At 38.1% G+C, this 21,423-nt stretch overlaps 3 protein-coding genes across 4 annotated transcripts; 2 read left to right on the forward strand and 1 right to left on the reverse strand.

Moving 5' to 3' along the window:
- Positions 1-117: 117 nt before the first annotated feature.
- Positions 118-6,147, forward strand: LOC116289003 (uncharacterized). Its single transcript, XM_089031329.1, has 4 exons — positions 118-892; positions 1,410-1,587; positions 3,112-3,254; positions 3,751-6,147. The coding sequence occupies exons 1-4, from the start codon at positions 313-315 to the stop codon at positions 4,746-4,748; spliced, it is 1,899 nt and encodes a 632-aa protein (XP_088887455.1). The 5' UTR covers positions 118-312; the 3' UTR covers positions 4,749-6,147.
- Positions 6,148-6,510: 363 nt separating this feature from the next.
- Positions 6,511-15,434, forward strand: LOC116288996 (beta-parvin). Of its 2 annotated transcripts, XM_089031307.1 has the most exons (14): positions 6,511-6,675; positions 7,828-7,914; positions 8,465-8,535; positions 9,500-9,602; positions 10,644-10,705; positions 11,363-11,444; positions 11,589-11,704; positions 11,798-11,859; positions 12,432-12,451; positions 12,847-12,908; positions 13,784-13,852; positions 13,980-14,081; positions 14,168-14,237; positions 14,950-15,434. In XM_089031307.1, the coding sequence occupies exons 1-14, from the start codon at positions 6,525-6,527 to the stop codon at positions 15,024-15,026; spliced, it is 1,134 nt and encodes a 377-aa protein (XP_088887433.1). In that variant the 5' UTR covers positions 6,511-6,524; the 3' UTR covers positions 15,027-15,434. The 2 variants fall into 2 exon arrangements, with proteins under 2 accessions (XP_088887433.1, XP_088887434.1); XM_089031308.1 differs by lacking the exons at positions 6,511-6,675; positions 7,828-7,914 and adding an exon at positions 8,094-8,131.
- A 70-nt stretch (positions 15,435-15,504) lies between these two features.
- LOC116288997 (von Willebrand factor A domain-containing protein 1) lies at positions 15,505-20,833 on the reverse strand. The gene is made up of 2 exons (XM_031695868.2): positions 20,616-20,833; positions 15,505-16,578 (listed from the first exon to the last, which is right to left on the reverse strand). Exons 1-2 carry the CDS (start codon positions 20,707-20,709, stop codon positions 15,845-15,847), a joined length of 828 nt encoding a protein of 275 aa, XP_031551728.1. The 5' UTR covers positions 20,710-20,833; the 3' UTR covers positions 15,505-15,844.
- Positions 20,834-21,423: the final 590 nt, after the last annotated feature.

The following is a 21,423-nucleotide window of genomic DNA, read 5'->3' on the forward strand; positions in this document are numbered from 1 at the left end:
GTTAGTCTCTCGGTAAAAGCGAAAAACGGGGAGGATCAGGAAGGGCACCATTAGACACCATTTATAAATATAGCACTCGACCATATTGTTTTCCTGTTAGGTGTGACTGAAAGAAGATTGGGGCCAACTAGTTCCAAGTATTCGTGAAGTTCTCGGAAAAAAGCTTACAATTTCTTAGAAAAAAATAGCGCCGAAAAAAATTGTTTTAGGGATATTTTTTTTAATTAGTTAGTTCTATTTCTTAGCGAAATTCGTATGCTTTTTAATTCTCTAATATAGTTGGTTGTTTAGTTAATAGTCAAGCAGAATAAGATGGCGACTTCTCGTGGCTATGGGTCGAATGACGTGTTGCGAGCTTCGCCTCAAAAAGCGAATTTTATGAGGCTGATGAATCTGCTGATAGCTGGAGGAACCGAGGTTGTACGTGCATTATTTGACTTTATAATTTCTCCAGAAGATTTAGCAAACAAACTGCAAGATCCAGCTGTAAAAAGAACATTACAATATTTGAAGGATAAGAACATTTTGACTAATCCCCAATGGGAGAAGCTGTTTCCACCAAATAATCCACTTGATGTCAAGTCCGAATCATTCGATTTAAGTTTACTAGTGATATTATTAAGAAACATTTGTCGTCTTAATACTTCGCTAAAAGCAGCCGTGGCGACACTCCACCATTATCGTAATGAATACTCGCACATCGATCGAATGGAAGTTGACAATGGTAATTTTAACGATCATTGGGATGACATCAAATATGCTATATTAAGCATTATGAGGCACGTTAATCCATCTAATGTTGCTGAGTGTGAAAGAAAAATCGATGACAGCCGTAAAGCTACTCTTATCCCCGTCAATATCGACGCCATTAGGGACAGCTTGGGATATTCAGGTAGGTAACCCCACCAGGCACCCCCCTGAATGATAGGTAAAAATAGTGGGCCTTGCCCCTCGATTACCCTACAAAAGTAACCATGATAAGTAATATCTATGTGGAATGGATGAGGGAGGAGTGGGAAAACGTCTAGTAAGTTTCGAAAGGCAGTGATAGAGCTACTAATCTACAATTCAAAATGTACATTTTGAGCAAAACGTTTATGCCATAATTTCATAATCATCGAGAAAATCCATTTTCAACTCCAATATTACCAGCAGTCCGTCAAATCTGAGTTCAGATTTTCGCATACGTAATTATGTCCTAGACGGTGTGTCGCCAAGCGACTCGGTAAATATTCCCCGATTTCCACTTCGCGTTTAGTCTCCTCAGCAGCCGTTCTTACATGTAGTGTCGGTCCGGTAAACGCGTTTACCGGACCGACACTAATCAAGAACGGCTGCTGAGGAGACTACTTCGCCTCCGGCGAATAATAGCTAGGTAATAATACTGATTTTAAAAATATTGTTTTCAGAAATAATGTTAAAATGCGAAGCAACAGGAGATTCATGGATCTTTACACATGTACAAATTCAAGAACTAATGGGTTACTTAGTCCAAAGTGGTGCGGAGTTGGTTGATATGAGACCAGGATCAATTAAACTTGTGCTCTGGGTGAAAGAGTTAGGTGCGCTAGAGAAGTTATGGAAAAGGTAACTATATAAGCAATAGACTAACCCCCCCCCCCCCCCCCTCCCGTTTCATATTCTCGACTTTTTGATGCAAATGAGCCAAGACTAAATGCTTTATGGGTATAAAGAAATCATTGTACCAATCTGTCAAGACACCATAATTTATATTCAGATACAGTATCTAAAAACCAGAGACATCCGACAGGTTGAAGTATTGTTTCAACAGGACTTACAAGCTGTAATAAAGTCGAAATATTGCAGATTTTGTCATCTCTTTGTCGTTGTGCAAGAATTAGCAGCTTGGATTTTACACACGCAATGATTTTTCCTTCTCGGACCAACTCTCTGGCTTTTATACACATTAAAAATTACAGGTTTTTGACCTGCCTATAATACAAATGTTATACAAGTCTGATAATAAGATTGGATGTAAATGAAATTCGTTTTTTTTAATACGATAATAGTCACTAGCGTAGCAGTGGCGGATCCAGGGGGGTTCGAAGGGTTCCACGGAACCCCCCTTGAAGGTTTGATCTTTTAGGTAATAGAAATATGTCTTATATAAATTTAGCTTAAAAGTATCCACAAGGATAATGTTGAACACGAAATGATAAATATTTGCTGTTATAATGTTTAATTTACCTTTAAGTTCCGTTACTAGATAGTAAATTAGGTGATTAGAGCCAATTTGTTTGTCAAACATCGACTAAACAAAAGAGAATTATACACAGTTTAAGAAACGGAACCCCCCTTTGAAAAATCCTGGATCCGCCACTGCGTAGCAATGTTTTGGTCATAGGGAGCCGTGACATGTCCAATCTCGTACCCAGAGCCTGCATTTCTTCTGGCCTGCGACGAAGAACGAGGGCTCTGGCATAATCCATTTTTGGCGCATGCGCAGTTTTTCGGAAACAAAATATAATCAATGAAAATCAAGCTTTAAAACAGAGTTCTGTGTTTACTTCCGATCAAAATAAAAATTAAAAATTGGGAAATTATTTTTCTAATTTTTGGCAAGTCTTTGTAGGCAAGCGCTCTTATACCGGAAGTCCAAAAAATCCTGGTCTCAAAAAATGGATTATGTCAGAGCCCTTGTTCTTCGCCGCATGCCAGAAGAAACGCAGGCTCTGGGTACGAGATTGGGGCATGTACCATTTTCCCGCCAATACACATGAGTACGGGTTTCAATTAGAGTTTCCCGTCAAATCCACAAGTTTAGCAAAACTGTTTTTTGAGGAGGGAGGGGTGGTGTTGGACCCCCTCGCTACGCCGCTGACGATAGTTTAATTTCGAATCAGTGTATACGTATCACTGAGGAACATTTCATTTCAAGAGTTTAAAATTAGAGCGTTTTCACTCATGTGCCAAGGCAGCCATATCGATGTACCAAACAATGTAGAAACTTTCTGCACAGTTTTTGTATAAAAATAGAGTTTAATTTCCTGAGGATAGAAAATGTATTTTTTTGGTACCCCATAATGGCCTCTGTGACGTCACGTGAAAATTCTCTATAGCATTAAGACAAGTCCACCATTTTTGTTTTAGATACGAAACAGGAGAACTTAGAAAGGAGCTAGCAAGAATACTGATAACTGAGGAGCTCAAGTTTCTAGCAGATGGTGAGGATGTGGAATTAGAAGTCAGTATTAGTGAAGAAGAGTACAAAAAAGCACAGGAACAGCTAAAAGGCAAGTCAATGGAATAATTCGTTTATGAAATAAATCTCTTTATTTAAGTGCCTGGTCGTTTTAGCGCCTTCTCACTATTGATGTTAATCGAGGTATTATGATCATATGGGTGGATGTAGTCCTGAGAAGGACTGTTTGATGTGACTGACGTTTCGACAACCTGAGTGGAAGTCATCTTCAGAGTCAAGTGAAGATTAACGATAACACGATAACAATAGCCTAATTACCTGAAGTAGCGTAATTGGCGGCATCGGTCTCATGAGTGCGAGTCGCTGTTTCGGTGTTGATTGTGGGTGGTGTAATTGCTTCTGATAAGCCTATTATACGGAGACGGTAAGTTAATTGAGCGGTTTAGTGGATGATGCTCAAACTTGGTAAACCAACTCTCCAGCACCCGGATGATCATAATACTTCGATTAACATTCATTCACCTGGGTTCAGACCGTTCTATACAATAATTATTATTTAATTATAATTTCACATTATCTATATACAGCCAAAGAAGAAGAGGTGCTGGCACAAGAAGTAGAAGCCAAAATGACAATAGGAGAAAAACCTTCTCAATTTGAAATCTTTGATGGGGATATTTTTGAAGACAAGGAGAACAAGTTTCAAGCCCATTTCGCTGCCATCACGTCGGAGAACCAGGTGGAGCAAGTGTTGAAGAAGGTTAAAGAAAAACCTGATGTTCCTAAGGCAACGCGTTACATCTGGGCTTACAGGATCTTTGATGCTCATAAAGATGATTTTGATGAAGGATGTAATGATGACAAGGATGACGATTCTGGAGCTAAGGTCTTGCATTTGCTACAGGGAACTTGCGCACAAAATTTGATTGTCATTGTAGCATGTCTGTATAAGACTTCTCCTCTTGACTTGGGGCCTAATAGGCTTATTTATATCTACAAAGGCGTTTTGGGATTACTTTTAATTCATAAGGTTATTCGACTTAATTCTAAAGTAGAAAAATTTCTCAAGGAAACAGAATATACGTCGTTTTACAAAGGAACTGCGACTACTGAGGATCCCTCTGTAATCCCTGCGTTTGATATTAAAAGCGGAGTTCCCATTGAAGACCGTGAGAGCACATTCCAAGGCCATATTGCCGATGTCACATCTCTAGAGCAAGTTCCCCAAGTGCTGCATCAACTAAAACAAAACGAAAAGATTGCTAATGCAACTTACAACATGTGGGCTTGCAGGATTTACGACGAAAAGAAGAAATCTTACTTTTCAGATACAGATGATGATGGTGAGGATCGTGGAGGAGAGAAACTTCTGCACTTGCTGAAAACAAGCGATGCCAGTAATGTGATTGTCATCGTAACGCGTTGGCATGGTGGGATACCCATAGGAAACGATAGATTCAAACACATAAATGACTGTGCCAACGATCTTCTCCAGCAAAGGAGACTTGCTGCCAAACTCAGTACAACATCTGCTGATCCGAAAGAAAAGAAAAAGAGAATTCGAACCTCCAAAAAACACAAGTAAATCTGATATATATACTTCGTTAAATCGATTAGAACTGAAAGGTAGAGAAAGGAACTGAAACAACATTTTAAAAACTGAAACGTCTTCTTCTTACTATACGAGGATATCACTACTTAACAGCCAGTATGGCTGACAAACCTGCATGTGATCCTCGTTCCATGATGGAATCGAAAATTAGAAGTTGATCAGTGTGATTTTTAAATGCTCAACATTTCGTTAAATGTAATCTTGTAGTTTGCTGTTAAATATTATTGTAGTTATTATTGTAGAGCGTCGGTCTGTTTTAAGGAAGGTCGTGGTTCAAGCCTCGGCCGGACCAACACACAGGGTCTTAAAATAACCAGAGTTAAAAGCTGCCTCTATATAATTACATCTGTAAATGGTTCAGCCTTCTCGGATAAGGACTTCAAACCGTAGGCCCTGTCTCCCAATCCTTCCTAACCTGCATTAAATGGGGAGCATAAAAGAAGCTGTTGAATTATTCGTATAAGAGTATATGGGATTGTCTCCCGGTTCAACAGCCTCTCCCTGTCTGGAGGCATAACACTAATGTACTAACAAATCAATTATGATTGTAAGCTGCACGGCTGCTACTAGCGCCTTAAAGTCCTCCACTGGTCAGATATGGTCAGAAAATGTAATGCGCATTGAGAGCATGTGAAAATGCGCTATATATTATAAGAACTTCCATTATTAATGGTGTAAGTCATCAAGACCTCAAGCTCTCAAGTTCAGAACTCAACCTCGCCTGAAGATGACTAGTGGTTCTAGTCGAAATATCGCCAGCGCCTGTTTCTAAATTCCAGTAATTGACTCGTTACCTTTAATTATGAACCTCTTTTACTATTGTAATAAGTCAACAAAAAAAATTAGTTCCATTAGCATGATTTGAGTTCAGGAAATAAGATAGGAATGACTTAATTATGGAAGTAAATTGTAGTGAATATAAGAGGAGAAGTATTATCGACTAGCACTAGTTGAAACTGTTCTGTAATCATAGCGTAAAAAATAGCCATTTTAAGTTAATTAATAATACAATTAATAATACATTGTAGTCGAATAAAAATAATATCCTTTTCAACTAATCTGTGACAAAAAAAACGGAAAAATTCTTCATATAGGGTTGTAGTTAGGTAACAAAGGTAACCAAAAAATTGCCTTTGAAACCTTGATTAAAAACAATTACTGCGATTATCGATATTCTGCGAACTCAGACAGTTCAATGACTTGTTGTGAAGTTGTTTTTTTACTGCCGCCAGTCAAGAACATAAAAGGGTACCGACTGACTTTTTTTAAATGACGGTAGCGAAAAAACAAATTTTAGCGTAGCTGATCGAACACCGCAATAAAAGATATAGTGTATAGAAAAATAAATAAATGCAAGAAGAGTATAAATAGACTTTGGGTCTCTGAAATTTTTAATTTTAATCAAAGAATGGCATTTAAATCTAAGAGAAAAGTATTGATGGCAAAAGGAGCAATGAAAGGTAAAGCATGTAAGACATAGGGGAAGGGTCATTTTAGTAACTAGAGGAACTTTTCTTAAAAGTTAAAACATTTTACCTTAGACCTCGATATCAATGAATGACTAAAGTCACAAAGAAGCAAAAAAAGTTAACACAGTCGTTTACCTATCACAGTCTATCTTGACTAATGGTAAAAATGGGAACTGTAGTAATGGTATGGATGTCGAAAAAAGTGTATATGGAAACAGGTATGTAAAATATAAATAGTGTCTTACATGAAGTACTAACCTGTTGACCTTCGAGTTCCAAGATGGCGTCAAGTCCAAGAAATCCTCCCGCAAACCAACCTACAACTCCGTCTTCTCCTGGCGGAACTCTTAAACGAGATAACTCGAAAAAAGAAGCTGGGGTTTTCGGATGGATGGGAACTCTATCTAGAAGGAAAAAAGACGAAACTGAAGGTATAAATATTTATTTTTCTCACTTGACAAATGATCATTCAGATTAGGTTCTATTTGTTTTGGTTTTGAGTTTTGAAACAGCTGTTAGTGTGATTGTGGGTTTTGCTGTTCAATGTTGTCTAAATATTAATGATTTAGCTTTAAATGATAATACTTTAGTTATTTCTTTTCATCTTGGCGTCAGTAGCGTTGTCTGGAGTTGGGAAAATACGTGGAATTCAAAATCTTCAGGAAATTCCATTCCACCAAGTCACATTACTTGGTATCACACCCTAGACAGATCTTTACAATATTGCTGTAGTTTTTATCTTCTTTTGGTCATATTATCCATATTGCTTATTCATAACTGGTTTATTACTATTTTTTATTTTACTTAACTTCATATCATTTCAGATTTAAATTGCAGCTCAGATAAACTTTGTCAACAAATAATATTTTAAAAAAAAGTACTTTAATACCAATAAAATAATCAATAAAATGATCTTCTATACTTTTAAAATAAGGGCTTAGAACAATTAGTGAATTAGCACTATATAAATAAAATTATTATTATCATTATTATTATTATTATTATTATTATTAGATATTTTCGATACACTTCACAACATATATTATTTTGTCGGCAATAATTTAGCCTAATAATATGGATTTTTTTATCATTGTAAATCTAATTTTCTCAGCTGTCATTGGCCATAATGTTTTCTCATTTTAGTCATCCTATCTGTCATTCTCTAGAGTACCATTTCTTTGTTTAATGGTTGTTCATGAGAAGACATATGAATATGGATACAACTCAAACAAAGAATCTTATTCTCAAGACCACGTGTCATTCCCTAGAGTATCATTTCTTTGTTTAATGGTTGCACATGAGAAGATTAGAAGACACATAAATATGGATACAACTCAAACAAAGAATCTTATTCTCAAGACCATGTGTCATTCCCTAGAGTATCATTTCTTTGTTTAATGGTTGTTCATGAGAAGACACGTGAATATGGATACAACTCAAACAAAGAATCTTATTCTCAAGAGAATGACACATGGTTTGAAATGGGCAAAACATTATGGTAAAGCTGAAAGCTGTACAGATATGTACATGTTCAGTGCTGTTTTGATGTCATGAGTAACTGTAAATTATTGTTGGCTTTGTAGTGAACCAGTTAGAGAATGAAGGGAAATTTGCCATTGAATCACCTACGACACCCATCCACATGATCCCCCCTGACACCTATGATATGGGTAAGTATACAGTCACGTAGTACAGGACTTACCACACCCATCCATATAACCCCCCCTGCAACTATGATATGGGTAAGTATACAGTCACGTAGTACAGGACTTACCACACCCATCCACATAACCCCCCCTGCAACTATGATATGGGTAAGTATACAGTCACGTAGTACAGGACTTACCACACCCATCCATATAACCCCCCCTGACACCTATGATATGGGTAAGTATACAGTCACGTAGTACAGTGCTTACCACACCCATCCACGTAACCCCCCCTGACACCTATGACATGGGTAAGTATACAGTCACATAGTACAGGGCTTACCACACCCATCCACGTAACCCCCCCTGACACCTATGACATGGGTAAGTATACAGTCATGCATTACAGGACTTACCACACCCATCCACATAACCCCCCCGACACCTATCATATGGGTACAGTAAGTATACAGGTGCTTTCACCACTATGTTGATCTGTGCTTCCCAAAGTTTGCTTAATGTGCCACTGAAAGATATACCAGTAATGTGGGATATATTTTGGTCTTTGCAGAGGAAGGAGAAGAGAGGTACATGATAGAACCAGGCTCAATGGAGGATACAAAAGTCAGGGCACTCAAAACAGTAAGATCTATGTAACATTAGCAACTTCCTTTGCTTTACTCTTTATGGGTCAACATCAAATTAGTATCACCTGTCATATTACCTTGAAAAGTATTTTCACACCTCTATACTCATTGGCAGAGCTTGGGGTGTGCTAGTACCCCAAATAAATTTCATTAAGGTGGGGTTCGATGGTCAGCACACCCACTTTTTGGGTATACAGTAAATTTAACTTCACATTTGGTGACGTCCAAGAGTGATGTAATTAGATACACTTACACGGCTGCTACTAGCACCTAAATACCCAGCCTGTAAAGTCCTCCACTGGTTATGACTGTGAAGCGCATTGAGACCATGTAAAATGCGCTATATAAGAACCCCGTTAAATAAAATAAACAATGCAGACAAGAAAAACATATATAAAAATTGTCAATCTGAATGAATAATCAATGAAGGGTCTATTTTGGGTCTACACTTCTAGTATACACCTCTAGTACTTTTTACTAGAAGGGAGAAAAATGTTTTTAGGTACGTACTATGATTGGGCCAAGTATGCCCCTGGAGGGGTACTCCACCAGAATTTGGGTAGGGGTGTTCCGCTGGGATTCTGAAAGGGGTACCCTGTTTATGACAAAAAAAATCAAATTTGTAGACCCTGTTTTTGACAAAAGATATAATTAATTGCACTGAGTTCCTGTTTCAATTATCATGTCATCTCGCGTATCGTTTTTTTACGACCATGATAACCAGTTTTGGTCAATACGAAAGTAGAAAACCTGAATATGACAAGAAACTCAGGAAGAACTTGGAACTTGAGTGAAATTGCATACCCTGTTTATGACAAGAAGCTCAAGAAACCATACCCTGTTCAGCGGATCATCCCCGTGTAGTCCATATATGGGAGTATCCTCCCGGGAGTATGCCTTGATTCGACACCCCTACTTTTCGATCTCCTTTGACCCCCCTAAATATTGTGTGTTGTTAGGTATTGCTAGAATGGCTCAATGAAGTGCTTGCTGAGAAGAGAATCGTTGTACGAGACATTGAAGAAGATTTGTACGATGGTCTAATTCTGTCCCACCTTATGGGTAAGCATAAGGCATCATTCAATTTAGCATATAACTGTAATTAATTATTATAAGTGTTCTCTTCGTTTTATTTATTCACTTTAACCTATATTTCAATCTTGAACAATTCCTTAAAAACAATTTTTTCTATTTCTATTGACTGTATATAATATTATTATTAAGCACTATTGAATATTATTCCCGGAGGGGTACTCCCCTATATTCCCTATACGGGTACGTGCCGCCAAACAGGGTATGGTTTTCAGTGATTCTACTCCTGGAACAGGGTATCTAAAATCGAGCTCGCTCTGGAACAGGGTATATGAAATCACGCTCTCTCCTCTCTGGAACAAGGTTTTCAGCGATCTTGCTCTCGAACAGGGTATGAATTTCAGCGATTTTTATTCTGTAACGGGATCAGGGTTCAGAGGGCTCAGTGGCACATCCCTACCCTAAACGTGCAAGAGTACCCCCCCCACCCCCCCGGGATATTATTGTATAGTACAAGCGGTATATAAATTTTAGCAATTATTATTAGTGTTATTCTGAAGAGTGATAAAGCAATTCATTGAGTAAGAGTAAAATATTGTCGTCATCGTCAAGTTTGCGATAAAATTTTTGAAAAAAAAATGCTAAGATCATGTTAACTCAGAATTTTTTTTATTTTTTATCATTTTGGTGCATGACGCAACTTATTCACTTCACTTTGTGTCAATAATGGCTTCCTAAATATTGATTGATTGATACCAAAAACGTGATGCTTGGAACACCAAATTTAGCAGTCACTTGGATCCCAGGACACAGATTTAAAACTCCTAGCACAACCTTTGTTAATCTTTCAGAGAAAATTCTAGTTGTAATAGCCAGGCTATATGGTGTTATGAAGCAAAATTTATTCTTTGTAATATTTCAACAACAATGCGATATGTTGGTTCATTTGTAGACCAATTCATAACTTTGTTCTTAAAAATAATTGATAGTTACTGTAGTTCAATGGTTTATCACTGTCTAAAACAGTGTCTGTGCATGTAATTCACTTTCTTTTGCGTTATTCTTTTCCAGAAAAACTAGCAGACATTGTTTTGCAGGAGTTTAAGGAAGTTACACAAACTGTAGAAGCCCAGGTATGACTTGTTGAGTTACCGTTTGTTTTGTATGACCACTTTTTGCAAGTCATCAAACAACTAAACTAAATTCAGTAAAATTAGTAATAAGTACTAAGTCGGGGCTTACATAATTATGGCCATTCATCGGACAATATGTGGCCAGAATTGGAACTTGTCTGGTCAATTCATTGCCTTGCCAGTCATTTTGACCAGGAACATTGAGCCAGAAATGAGGTATGGCCAAAATAAAACTTATTTGGGCCAGTTTCCTGGTGACTGAACGGCTGTTACTTTACCAGGTGATCTCGTTTTTGGCAGTCCATCAATTAGAACCAGCCAATAATCATGCAGGACAATATCTCATCAAGTTGTCCATAGAATCTAATTAGTGTGTGATACTAAAAAGAATACTGAAAATATAAACAGTAATACCAAAAATAGTGAATACAGTAGTAAAGCCACTTTAGGATCAAAGAGTTCTCAATTCAAAATTCTATTGAAACAGTAATGGTAAAAAGGTAAATTATACACCGTGAAAAGATGAAACTGAAGTTTCAGACGCTAGTCCTTCATCGGAGTAACATTGTACAACAATGATTTTGTACTAATATGTCTTTTTAGTAAGTGTGACTATACAATTGTTGATGTTGGTTTGACCTTTTTTTGTTTTTATAGCAAGCCAAGTTGTCGGTCCTGTTGGATGAAATCAATAAAGTTCTGAGAGTCCCAAGACACCGAGCCAAATGGACCACAGAAAGTATGAAGTCCATTCAGAGATTCTTTCTCAGTAATAGGGCGAGGGCTTGAGATCCCACTCTGATTTTTTTCTCTTGTTTTTTTTTGGGGGGGGGGGGGGAGAAAAGACATTTAGTAAGGACAAGTTTTATTTTCTTTCTCATAGGAATTCATTCCAAGGACACAGTTTCAATTCTAAATCTTCTAGTAGCTCTTGCTCGACATTACAACTGCAAACAAAAGTTAACCCCAAATGTTCAAATTAATACAGTTATTGTCCAGGTTAGTGCCGACCAATGCGCATGCAAAGAAACGCAAAAAACATATATTAATTTCTCTTGACCTTGACCTTTGTTCATGACATTTGACCTTTAGAAAAAGAATGGAATGTTAATACCTCAAAGAGTGGTGGAAACAATCACAGGACCTGACGATGAGTAAGTTTGATCATATCTAATGCATTTACCACTCCTGGGTGGACAGCTTAATGCCTAACAGGCCTTGCGACCCAATTGATAAGGCAGCCGGTACATCAAATTAGAGTTTAGAAGTTGATTTTTGTGGAGGGAGGAAAACCGGAGAACCCGGAGAAAAACCCTCGAAGCAGAGAAGGAGAAGAACCAACAAACAACTCTACTCACATACAACACTGAGACTAGACTGTGAGCTAAGTCCATCTATTTCCCTTGGTCACTGTCCGTCTATCTTCCGTGTCGATTGGTCGAGGGACTTTTGACTCGTAACCAATCTTCCTCGGCCAATCAACATAGACAGACAGACAGACAGTGACCAAGGGAAATAGAGGGACTTAGCTCGCAGTTGACACTGAGACCGGCAGAGCTCAAACCCACGTCGCATTGGTGAGAGGCGGCGCATTAGCAGCACATGCCACCCGTGCTTCCCGTATATCTTACAGTGAGATGATATTGACCTATACTCAGTTTGACACCTAATTGACTGCTGGCTGCAATCTTACTATCCTTTTTTCTTCTTTTTTTTCTTCTTTTAGTATGATGGATGGAAAACCTGGTTAGTATATAGAGATTATCACATGTTATAAAATAACTGTTATGAATCTCGCATTCTGATTGGTTAGGAGCACGTGCTATATGAGAGCATACATGAGAGCGCACTTTTAGTAGCGTCATTCCTATCTAAAATAACAGTTATTGTAATTTGTATTTTATAAAAATAAAAAAACTTGCTGTGCTGTGTGGAGTTATAAAGCACTTATGCCAACCCCCACGTGCTTTATGTCTGCACACAGCACGCGTTTTCTATTTCTTCATTAAGACCTTGATATTTTTTCGTACCTATATCGCAAAGGAGCAAGTCCTTGGTGAGGAATATGATATGGAAAACTATTAATAACATTTCATAAACTTTTTTTGACAATAGCTTTTACATGTTGTGTTTTTTTACAGAAAGGGATGCATTTGATGCCTTGTTTGATAATGCACCTGATAAGCTGGGTGTGGTCAAAAAGGTGAGACAACGATTAAGTAATATTCATTTTGATTAATTCCCTGAAATCTGAGTGGTTATGATCAATTTACAGTAATGATTATGTACTTATTGACTGAGTGGGAGGGCCGTACAGGAAAATATTTGGCTCGAGGTCATGTCGTACGGACCGAGCGCAGCGAGGTCCGTACAAATGACCGAGAGCCAAATATTTTCCCGTACGGCCCGACCTAACTCAGTCAATAAGCATTTTATCATATGACCCTCACGAAAATAAAAATAATTAAGAAAAAGAAAGCGCGCGGATTCGAGCAGGGCCGGACGGGTTTTTCCGGCCCTCTTACGTCAACCCGTCCGGCCCCCATCACGTGACTTTTTCCAATGGTTTTATTAGAGCGCGCGAGCAGGGCCGTACGGGTCATACGATAAATTGATAAATGATGACAATGATGATAAAGGTGTTGATGATGATGATTTGGCCATGATGATGACAGTATCAATAGGATGATGAGGATGAGGACTGAGGATGATGCTGATCATGATGGTGAGGATGATAATAATGCTGATCATAATCATGATAGAGATAATGATGGTGATCATGATGATGATGATGATAATGATGGTGATGATAATCATGCTGATCGAGTGATGATGATGATAATAATAATGATGATCATAATCATGATAGAGATAATGAATGTGATGATGGTGATGGTGATCATTGTTGATGATGATGGTGTTGATGATAGTGATGATAGTCATGCTGATCATGATGCATCTGGTGATGGCGAGCAAAATTATGATCATGGTGATGTTAATGATGATCTGGTATTGATGACGATCTCAGTGGAAATGCTGATGATGACATTTGTTAACCTTCTTGTCCTTTGTTCCTAGTCACTACAAAGCTTTGCCAACAGACACCTGAACAAGCTGAACCTTGAAGTCACAGATCTAGACACACAAGTAAGATTTTCTTGGACTTTAAAAAATTAGTACTTGTCCAGCCAAACACCTCTTAATCCATTCCTATTGACTGGTCACAGCTATATCCCTGCTTGACCTTTGTTACCTTAAATTTCTTTATTTTCAGTTTCATGATGGAGTATTTTTCATCTTTCTTCTTGGTTTACTGGAAGGGTTTTTCGTTCCTCTCTATCAGTTTCATGTTACTCCTATAAACGAGGACCAAAAAGTAAGGATAAAACTGCCTTGTGATAAGACTGTTTATATATTACTCTCATTCATGTGCTCATTAATTGGATGCTTGTTTGTTTTTAGAGACAAAATGTTGATCTAGCTTTGGATCTAATGCGCGACAGTGGGCTGAAATTTTATGCTAAAACCGATGGTATGACAAAAACTATTTTTGGAGTTTTCTCTTTTTCCAGATTCTTTGTTTTTATTGTTTCTTTGTTATTATGGGTTTTGTTTCATGCTCCTAATCACTGGTATTGTTCTGTCTGTCTGTCTGTTCTGTCTGTCTGTCTGTTCTGTCTGTCTGTCTGTCTATTGTCTGTCTGTCTAACATTTCTTTTTGTGTGTGTCATCCTGTTTCTTTACTAACTGATAACTTGCTCTTTCTTTTTGTCTGTCATCTGCCTGTCTGTCTGACTATCTGTGTATGTCTGTATTTGAATGTATGTGTGTCGTCTATGTGTCTGTCTGTCTGTCTGTCTGTGTCTGTCTGTCTTGCCTGTCTGTTGTCTGTCTGTCTGTCTGTTCTGTCTGTCTGTCTGTTCTGTCTATCTGTTCTGTCTGTCTGTTCTGCCTGTCTGTCTGCCTACCTGTCTGACTATCTGTGTACCTCTGTATTTGAATGTATGTCTGTCGTCTATGTGTCTTTCTGTGTCTGTCTGTCTGCCTACCTGTCTGACTATCTGTGTACATTTGTATCTGAATATATGTCTGTAATCTATGTGTCTGTCTGTCGGTCAGTCCATCTTTCTTTTAATCCATTTGTCTATCTGTCTTTTTCTCTGTGTCTGTCTGTCTGTCTCTCTCTCTCTGTCTTTCTGTCTACCTACTTCAATTGACTCATTCTTCAACACATTCACTTTCAGATATTCTGAAAAGAGATCTCAAGTCCACTCTTAGGATTGTATACAGTTTATTCCAAAAATACAAACATCTTAAATAGACCCTTTCTAAACTATAAATTGTAACATTTATTTTACTATACTTATATTGCTCAATTTTGATACAAATAGATATAAATTGCTAGTTTTGAGAAATAATGCTTTTGAATATCATCGTGTTATTTTTGGTTGTATGATAAAGTATTATTTTTTTATTGTAGTTTTATAATTTAAGCTAATTAAATCATATCTGTTCCTTGGCTCTCTCCTGGAAATGAAGAGAGTTTTTGGAATGTTAAACTTTTGCCTTTGTACAGCCACTCCTTGTACCCTCCCCTGTGGGGAACAAGAAAGTGGAGGGGGGTGGGGTGGGGGGAGTCAGTGACTTAATAGAGAATAACATCTTACCTGACTAAGTAGAGCCACTTCCAATGGAAGAGAAAAGGCAAATAAATTTCTACATCACCTTCTGCCTTGTATATGGAGCAATTGTTAGACACTTTTCCTTATATAGTAAGGAAAAACGAGGGGGGGGGGGGGGGGGGGGGGAAGGAATCTTCTTGCACCCTCCCTAGAATTGCTAGGTTGCAAGCATTCCCAATTTCCATGAGTGTCAAAAGACAAAAGCAGGCGGCCATCTTGTTTCAGTTAACAGCAGTGAATGCTAATGAGAAAGCTTTTGGTCAGTGGCACTCACACAGCCGCGATGACGTTACGTGCAATCTGAGAATTGCCTAACTATAAAATATTGGTATGCTTCAATTATAGATCAAATACTTTTACAACTTTTACAAGATTTACTATGCTTTTCTATCAGATAGTGCATTAGCTATAATGTAATCAAATAGCGTGCAATAAAATAGTTCTGTAGTAAAACAGTTTAAGTTTCCTGTAAAATCCCCAAGCCATCCAAACCTGTTCCACCACCATCACCAGGTCTCCCTCCGAATATATTATTGCGCCACTGATCTAGAGATTTGGGGATGAGTTTTACTACTAGTACCAGTCCACTCATATCTTCCACTCGGTACATGTGCGCATTAGGTGAACTGGCCATTTTTGATAATTCATCGATTCCATCAAGGTATTCCCCGACAGCGATAACAAATACTTCGATTCCTTGAGCTTTGAGTCTGCGCGCAATAGGTATTGTCATATTACGTCTGATATTCGACTGCCCATCTGTTATCACAAGAACTCTCTTAAAACTCAGCTCCCTTCCACCATGACGGCCTGGTTTTTCAAATATATCATGGCAAACTTGCAATGCCTCTTGGGTATTCGTTTTCCCGCCAGTTCGTCTGAGCATGCGCAGTTTGTTCACTGCGATTCCTTGTGACGTGAATTCGAGTACAAGCCTGGCCTGTGTAGCTACGGTGATAAGCGCGTGTTTTGAAGAAGCCTTGGATTTCCTTATCATCTCTTGAACAGCGCGAATCCCACGCTTGAATTCCAACTCGCTGATAGAACTGGACGAGTCAATGATGTACACCACATCAAAGTAGTTGAAGAGCTGTCTTTTGCTGCGTTTTAAGGGAAGCTCTTCATCATGACCAAGAAAATGGCGCTCGAGTTTCTTCGCTGTTTCTTCTGAGGAAGGTATTGCTTGCAAATCTGTTAACGGAATCAGCAACGGACATGTTAAGCACCTCTCACCAATGATAGAGTGAAGTCATTAAACCCGTGAAATAGATATTAGACTAATACACTTTAATAGACCTTAATTCCATCGTTTTCTTTTGTGTCTTTTTGACTATTACACGTTGACTAGTATATTTTATTTCATGGGTTAAAAGCCTTCACTCTAAATAGCGCATGTTATCCCTGCATTGTTAACTCATGCTAGTCTAGATGATAACTTAGAGTATGGACCTCCTTGTTCATTAAAGACTCCACCTTTTCCATTCTTCCCGTTTATATGATAACCGAAATAAGTCGGTCGCGAGGTCTTCACCTTCACCGCAGGTTGGTCTCCCTTATACAAGACATCGAAAGGGAGTTTACCATAGCTTTTCAACTGCTACTTTCAGTAAGAATTTAAACACAACATACAGGGACAGAGTTTGGAACCTAGAAAATTATGTAACTTTGCAGAAGAGCCCTCCCTTTGCTTCGCTCCTGAAAGCAAAATTCAAAGGTTTTATCAAACAAGAAAATAACATGTATCAATGATAAGAACATTGAAAATAATTAATTCTGAAGTCCACCATTGTTGGGACCCTTCTAAATCTTGAATGGAATGGAAGCCTACAACAAGACATAGCTCTTTGCCTGAATAGTTGTGGAATGACGCATATTGATTACCAAGTCTTCGGTTTGCAATAGAGGCTTTGCGTCGTCACGTGATGGCAGCCACGACAGGAGGCATAACAATAGAGTCTTTTCCCCCTGGGAAACTGAATTATTTTTAATGTAAATCAGATTAGACCAGATTCAATTGTTCCTGCCTCCTGTCATGGCTGCTATCACGTGATGGTGCAAAGCCTCTATTGCAGTCAATTGTCACGCGTTCTAGGTGCTTTATCTGGGGTATCGAAAACAACTTTGGCCTGTGGTAAAATTGGTCGTGTACTGTTCGTACAGTAAAGGGGACTTTTTAAAAGATCGTGTTTGCCAAGGTCATAAGACCATATGTTTGCAATACAATGAGGGATCAGGCTTAAACGGTAATTACATTCTGATAATAGCTATATATCATAATAAGAACTTCTCGACAGATAGCATGGTTAATTATGTTATTATCTTTTAAAATCTTGTACGTAAAGCTCATTTATGAATCTTCTCGACATCAATATAAGCGATATTTATTTAGGCAATTATGTTTATTTACGAACTTAAAATTTTCCGATTTTGATCACAAAGGTTTTGATGAGGATCGCTCATACTGATTAGAAATATTTTGAAAAATTCTGAACTATTTGTAAAAAATCCGAAATTTTTTTACGATATTCTTCGTTTGCACGTTACGTCATCGCGGCCATGTTGGTACCATTTAACAAAAGATTTCTTATTAGCATCCATTGTTAACGGCACCATAATGGCCGCCATGTTTTTGTCTTTTAACTCTCTTGGGAATGCTTGCAACCCATCAATACTGATAGTAATCAGAATCCAGAAAATTTTAGAATTGACGAAACTTGAGCCGTCATTTTCCTCTTGAATTTTTATAGATTTCGCTGGTCATTTTTTGCAAGCTTGATAACCCCTTATTTAATGACCCGTCATTTCTACCTCGCTACTTCAGATCAGTTGGATAGTTAATGTTTTCTGTATTTCTTAAACTACAGGTTTTTTGATCACTCAGAAAGATTGCTCGCAATTCTCATTATCTCGATCCAGTTCTCAGTTTCCCTCAACCTTAGGATGGCTAAAAGCGCATGCATTGTACAGCAATAATTTTACTGTGGAGTCAAAATATTAGAATAGGCAATGTGCACGAGCACCAATCTCTAGCACAATGCATGTTTGGAAAGCGAGTACTACACAAATTAGGACAAGGAAATCAATAGAATCATCAGAAACAAATTACTCTTTCATTTTTGTCTGTTGAAATACTGTTTCATAGAAAATGTAGAAGGAAAAATTGTCAGAGGAATTTTTAGAGGAGCTGAAAAACCGCAAGCACTCGGTTTCCCATCATGCTTTGTGCTAGAGATTTGTGCTTGTGCACTGATTGGCTGTTATAAATCCTTGACAACTGATAAGGCATTTGCATCATGATAAGCGTGCAACACTGGCAATATGCATTGCTGCAGGATGTCGTTTTTGAGGAAGTTTTTTTTACTCATTTTGAGAAAGGCTTCAAGTCTGTTGCATATATTAAGTTTACAAATTATTTTAAGCTTGTTGCATCTTGGTTTTAAAAACTTTGTAGTGATAAAGTTGCACGAAGCGAAAGAACTACTTTTTCAGTTGATAGAGTGCTCACACTAAATCCGCGAAACAAATGCTAATTTTTAGCACTAAATAGTGATAATTAAACAATAGAAAACAAAGGATTCTGTATGAAATAGTACTAATTAGTACTATTTAATGTTCACAGTTTTAGTGCGTGCACTCTATCGCGAGGCCAAATTTGATGTACACCTTTTGCTGTTCATTAATAGAAAATGTACATTCATTTGTGCCAATAGTTGTATCAATAACGTCTAATGTACTTTCATCAACACCACAAGTAACATCATTAGCGCGGATCAACTTTCAATAACGATAATTGAATATGCGTGTACATTCATAGGCATCAATAGACAATCAATAGCGCGTTCGTACATTCATATACACGGAATGTATTTTCTTGTGCGCGAAATTCAACTTCAATAACACCAAATGACAAACAATTGCATTTATGGACAATCATTTACCCAAAAGTGAAAATTCATTAGTGCTATTAGCATAATCATTGACAATCTATAACGCGCTTGGACAATCATGAGGGTCAACGTTATATTCTATAGCGTGGTTCGACAAACATTTGCATGATTCGAATGAACAATAAGAGAAATAAAACAATCATTAGCGATTTTTTTAAAAATGACTTTAAGCCTTCAGCCATTCCTCTTGCCACAATTTCAAAGATCATTTTTAAAAGACCTATCTAAATCTCTAAAGATAACGGTAACGTGTGTCTCGCTCGATGATTGTAGAGGCCATCGGGGGCGCAACGGAAAGGCACTTTACTTTGGCTTCCGGATTAAAAAGAGCATTGAGTATTGAATATCTTATAAAAACACTAATTAAATGCACAATTAACGTAGATACTTCATCAAACAACATTACGAAGGTCAAAGGTTCGACAGCTTTCCACTCGTGGGACCAGATCCCGGGGGGGGGGGGGGGGGGGGGTACTCCCTATATTTGCTATACGGGTACGTGAAGCCAAACAGGGTATGGTTTTCAGCGATTCTACTCTGGAACAGGATATATAAAATCGCGCTCGCTCTGGAACAGGGTATATGAAATCACGCTCTCTCCTCTCTGGAACAGGGTATCCATTTTCGCAATACCGGAATAGGGTATGAGTTTTCAGCGATCTTGCTCTGGAACAGGGTATGAGTTTCAGCGATTTTACTCTAGAACAGGGTCAGGGTTCAGTGGGCTCAGCGGCACATCCCTACCCTAAACGGGCAAGAGTACCCCCCTCCCCCCACCGGGGACCAGATAGACTGGCTTTTTCACTTTGCTGTTGTTCAGCTTAAAGAGAAAAAATCTGTTTGTAACATACTAGCTGTATGACATTCAGACAACAAACAGAAGCCTTCTTACATCCCCAGACCGTTTTCAAAGACTCGGAAAAATAAATTTGTGATTTAAAAAAACTGTCGAGAACTGTCGACGAGTGTGGCAGTTTTCGATTAGTTTTAATTACTTCGGGTGTCTAGTCTATTCATGGTTCATTAAATGCGTCAAAATAAACCTTTTAGATATCTGATATATCTGCTAGAAAACCACGCAATACTTATACGCTAAAAGGTAGAAAAACAAATTCTTAAACTGGGATAATTAGTTTTTTATTAATGCTTCAGGTAATTCTGCAAAATACAGCTAAAAAACTGGTACCGATTATAGTATATCTAATCCGGGTAGCAAAAGATTATGTTTTGAAAACGGTTGTTTTGACTTCAAGAAAGACAAGCGTACACAGAACCACTTACCTTCGATGCTTGAGCTGTTAGATATGAATGGCTGGCAAAAGCAGAGTATAAATAATACAAAGTACCATGGCCATCCAACAGTGTTTAGATCCATGCCTGCTGTTAGACTTACTGCGACAATAACTGCGCAGATCTTAGTAACAAATGGAGCCTAAGCTTATCTTTGGATATCAGTTATCGGAAAAAAAACACTGAAAGCTATCATATTTTCACCACGAAAACCGAACGAGACAGTAATAAAAGTGACCTTTTTGACCAGCTGAAGGAGGATCAAGTTGGTAGCTGGACACGCGTTCTCGGAGAATGGCGTGAATGCCATCTTACTCTATATCATTCACCTAGAGCTTTTAATTCGCACGTGTATATTTTTTACCGAAGAAATAGAAAACGCGCGCGCGTGCTGTGAGCAGTTATAAAGTGCGCGCGCGTGCTGTGTGCTCTCATAAAGCACGCGCTCCCAACCAATCAGAACGCGAGATTTAGAGCAGCTATTTTATAAATGCATTTATTTTATTTCTTTCACTTCGAAGCTCCTTGGTTTATTTATTAAACAGGTTTATTTGAACTCAGAGGAGTGTGTATTACTGAGACATGCATACAAAGCAATGCTACTGAAAATCCTTTTAATGCACAAACCCACACTGAACAGAATGAAGTGATTGGCAAAGCTGCAGATGATAATCAGTAAAGAAACAACAGTAATATTACGAATTTAAATGCCAATAATACCAATGGTATTCCTTTGAGAAGTTGCTGTTTCCCATCATGAAAACCACACACCAAAAACTTGGCTGGGGCTGCAAGTGCT

Source organism: Actinia tenebrosa, unplaced genomic scaffold (assembly GCF_029948245.1).
Source record: "Actinia tenebrosa isolate PJP-AT-01 unplaced genomic scaffold, QUT_ActTen_1.0 PGA_scaffold16__25_contigs__length_10494907, whole genome shotgun sequence".
NCBI lineage: Eukaryota > Metazoa > Cnidaria > Anthozoa > Actiniaria > Actiniidae > Actinia > Actinia tenebrosa.

Coding starts and splice junctions, on each gene's coding strand:
- LOC116289003 (XM_089031329.1), top strand. CDS start 313: ATGGCGACTTCTCGTGGCTATGGGTCGAATGACGTGTTGCGAGCTTCG. Junction 1,588..3,111: donor CTAGAGAAGTTATGGAAAAG/GTAACTATATAA, acceptor TTTTTGTTTTAG/ATACGAAACAGGAGAACTTA. Junction 3,255..3,750: donor AGCACAGGAACAGCTAAAAG/GCAAGTCAATGG, acceptor ATCTATATACAG/CCAAAGAAGAAGAGGTGCTG.
- LOC116288997 (XM_031695868.2), bottom strand. CDS start 20,709: ATGGATCTAAACACTGTTGGATGGCCATGGTACTTTGTATTATTTATA. Junction 16,579..20,615: donor TAACAGCTCAAGCATCGAAG/GTAAGTGGTTCT, acceptor TTCCGTTAACAG/ATTTGCAAGCAATACCTTCC.
- LOC116288996 (XM_089031307.1), top strand. CDS start 6,525: ATGGCGTCAAGTCCAAGAAATCCTCCCGCAAACCAACCTACAACTCCG. Junction 14,082..14,167: donor CTATAAACGAGGACCAAAAA/GTAAGGATAAAA, acceptor GTTTGTTTTTAG/AGACAAAATGTTGATCTAGC. Junction 14,238..14,949: donor ATTTTATGCTAAAACCGATG/GTATGACAAAAA, acceptor ATTCACTTTCAG/ATATTCTGAAAAGAGATCTC.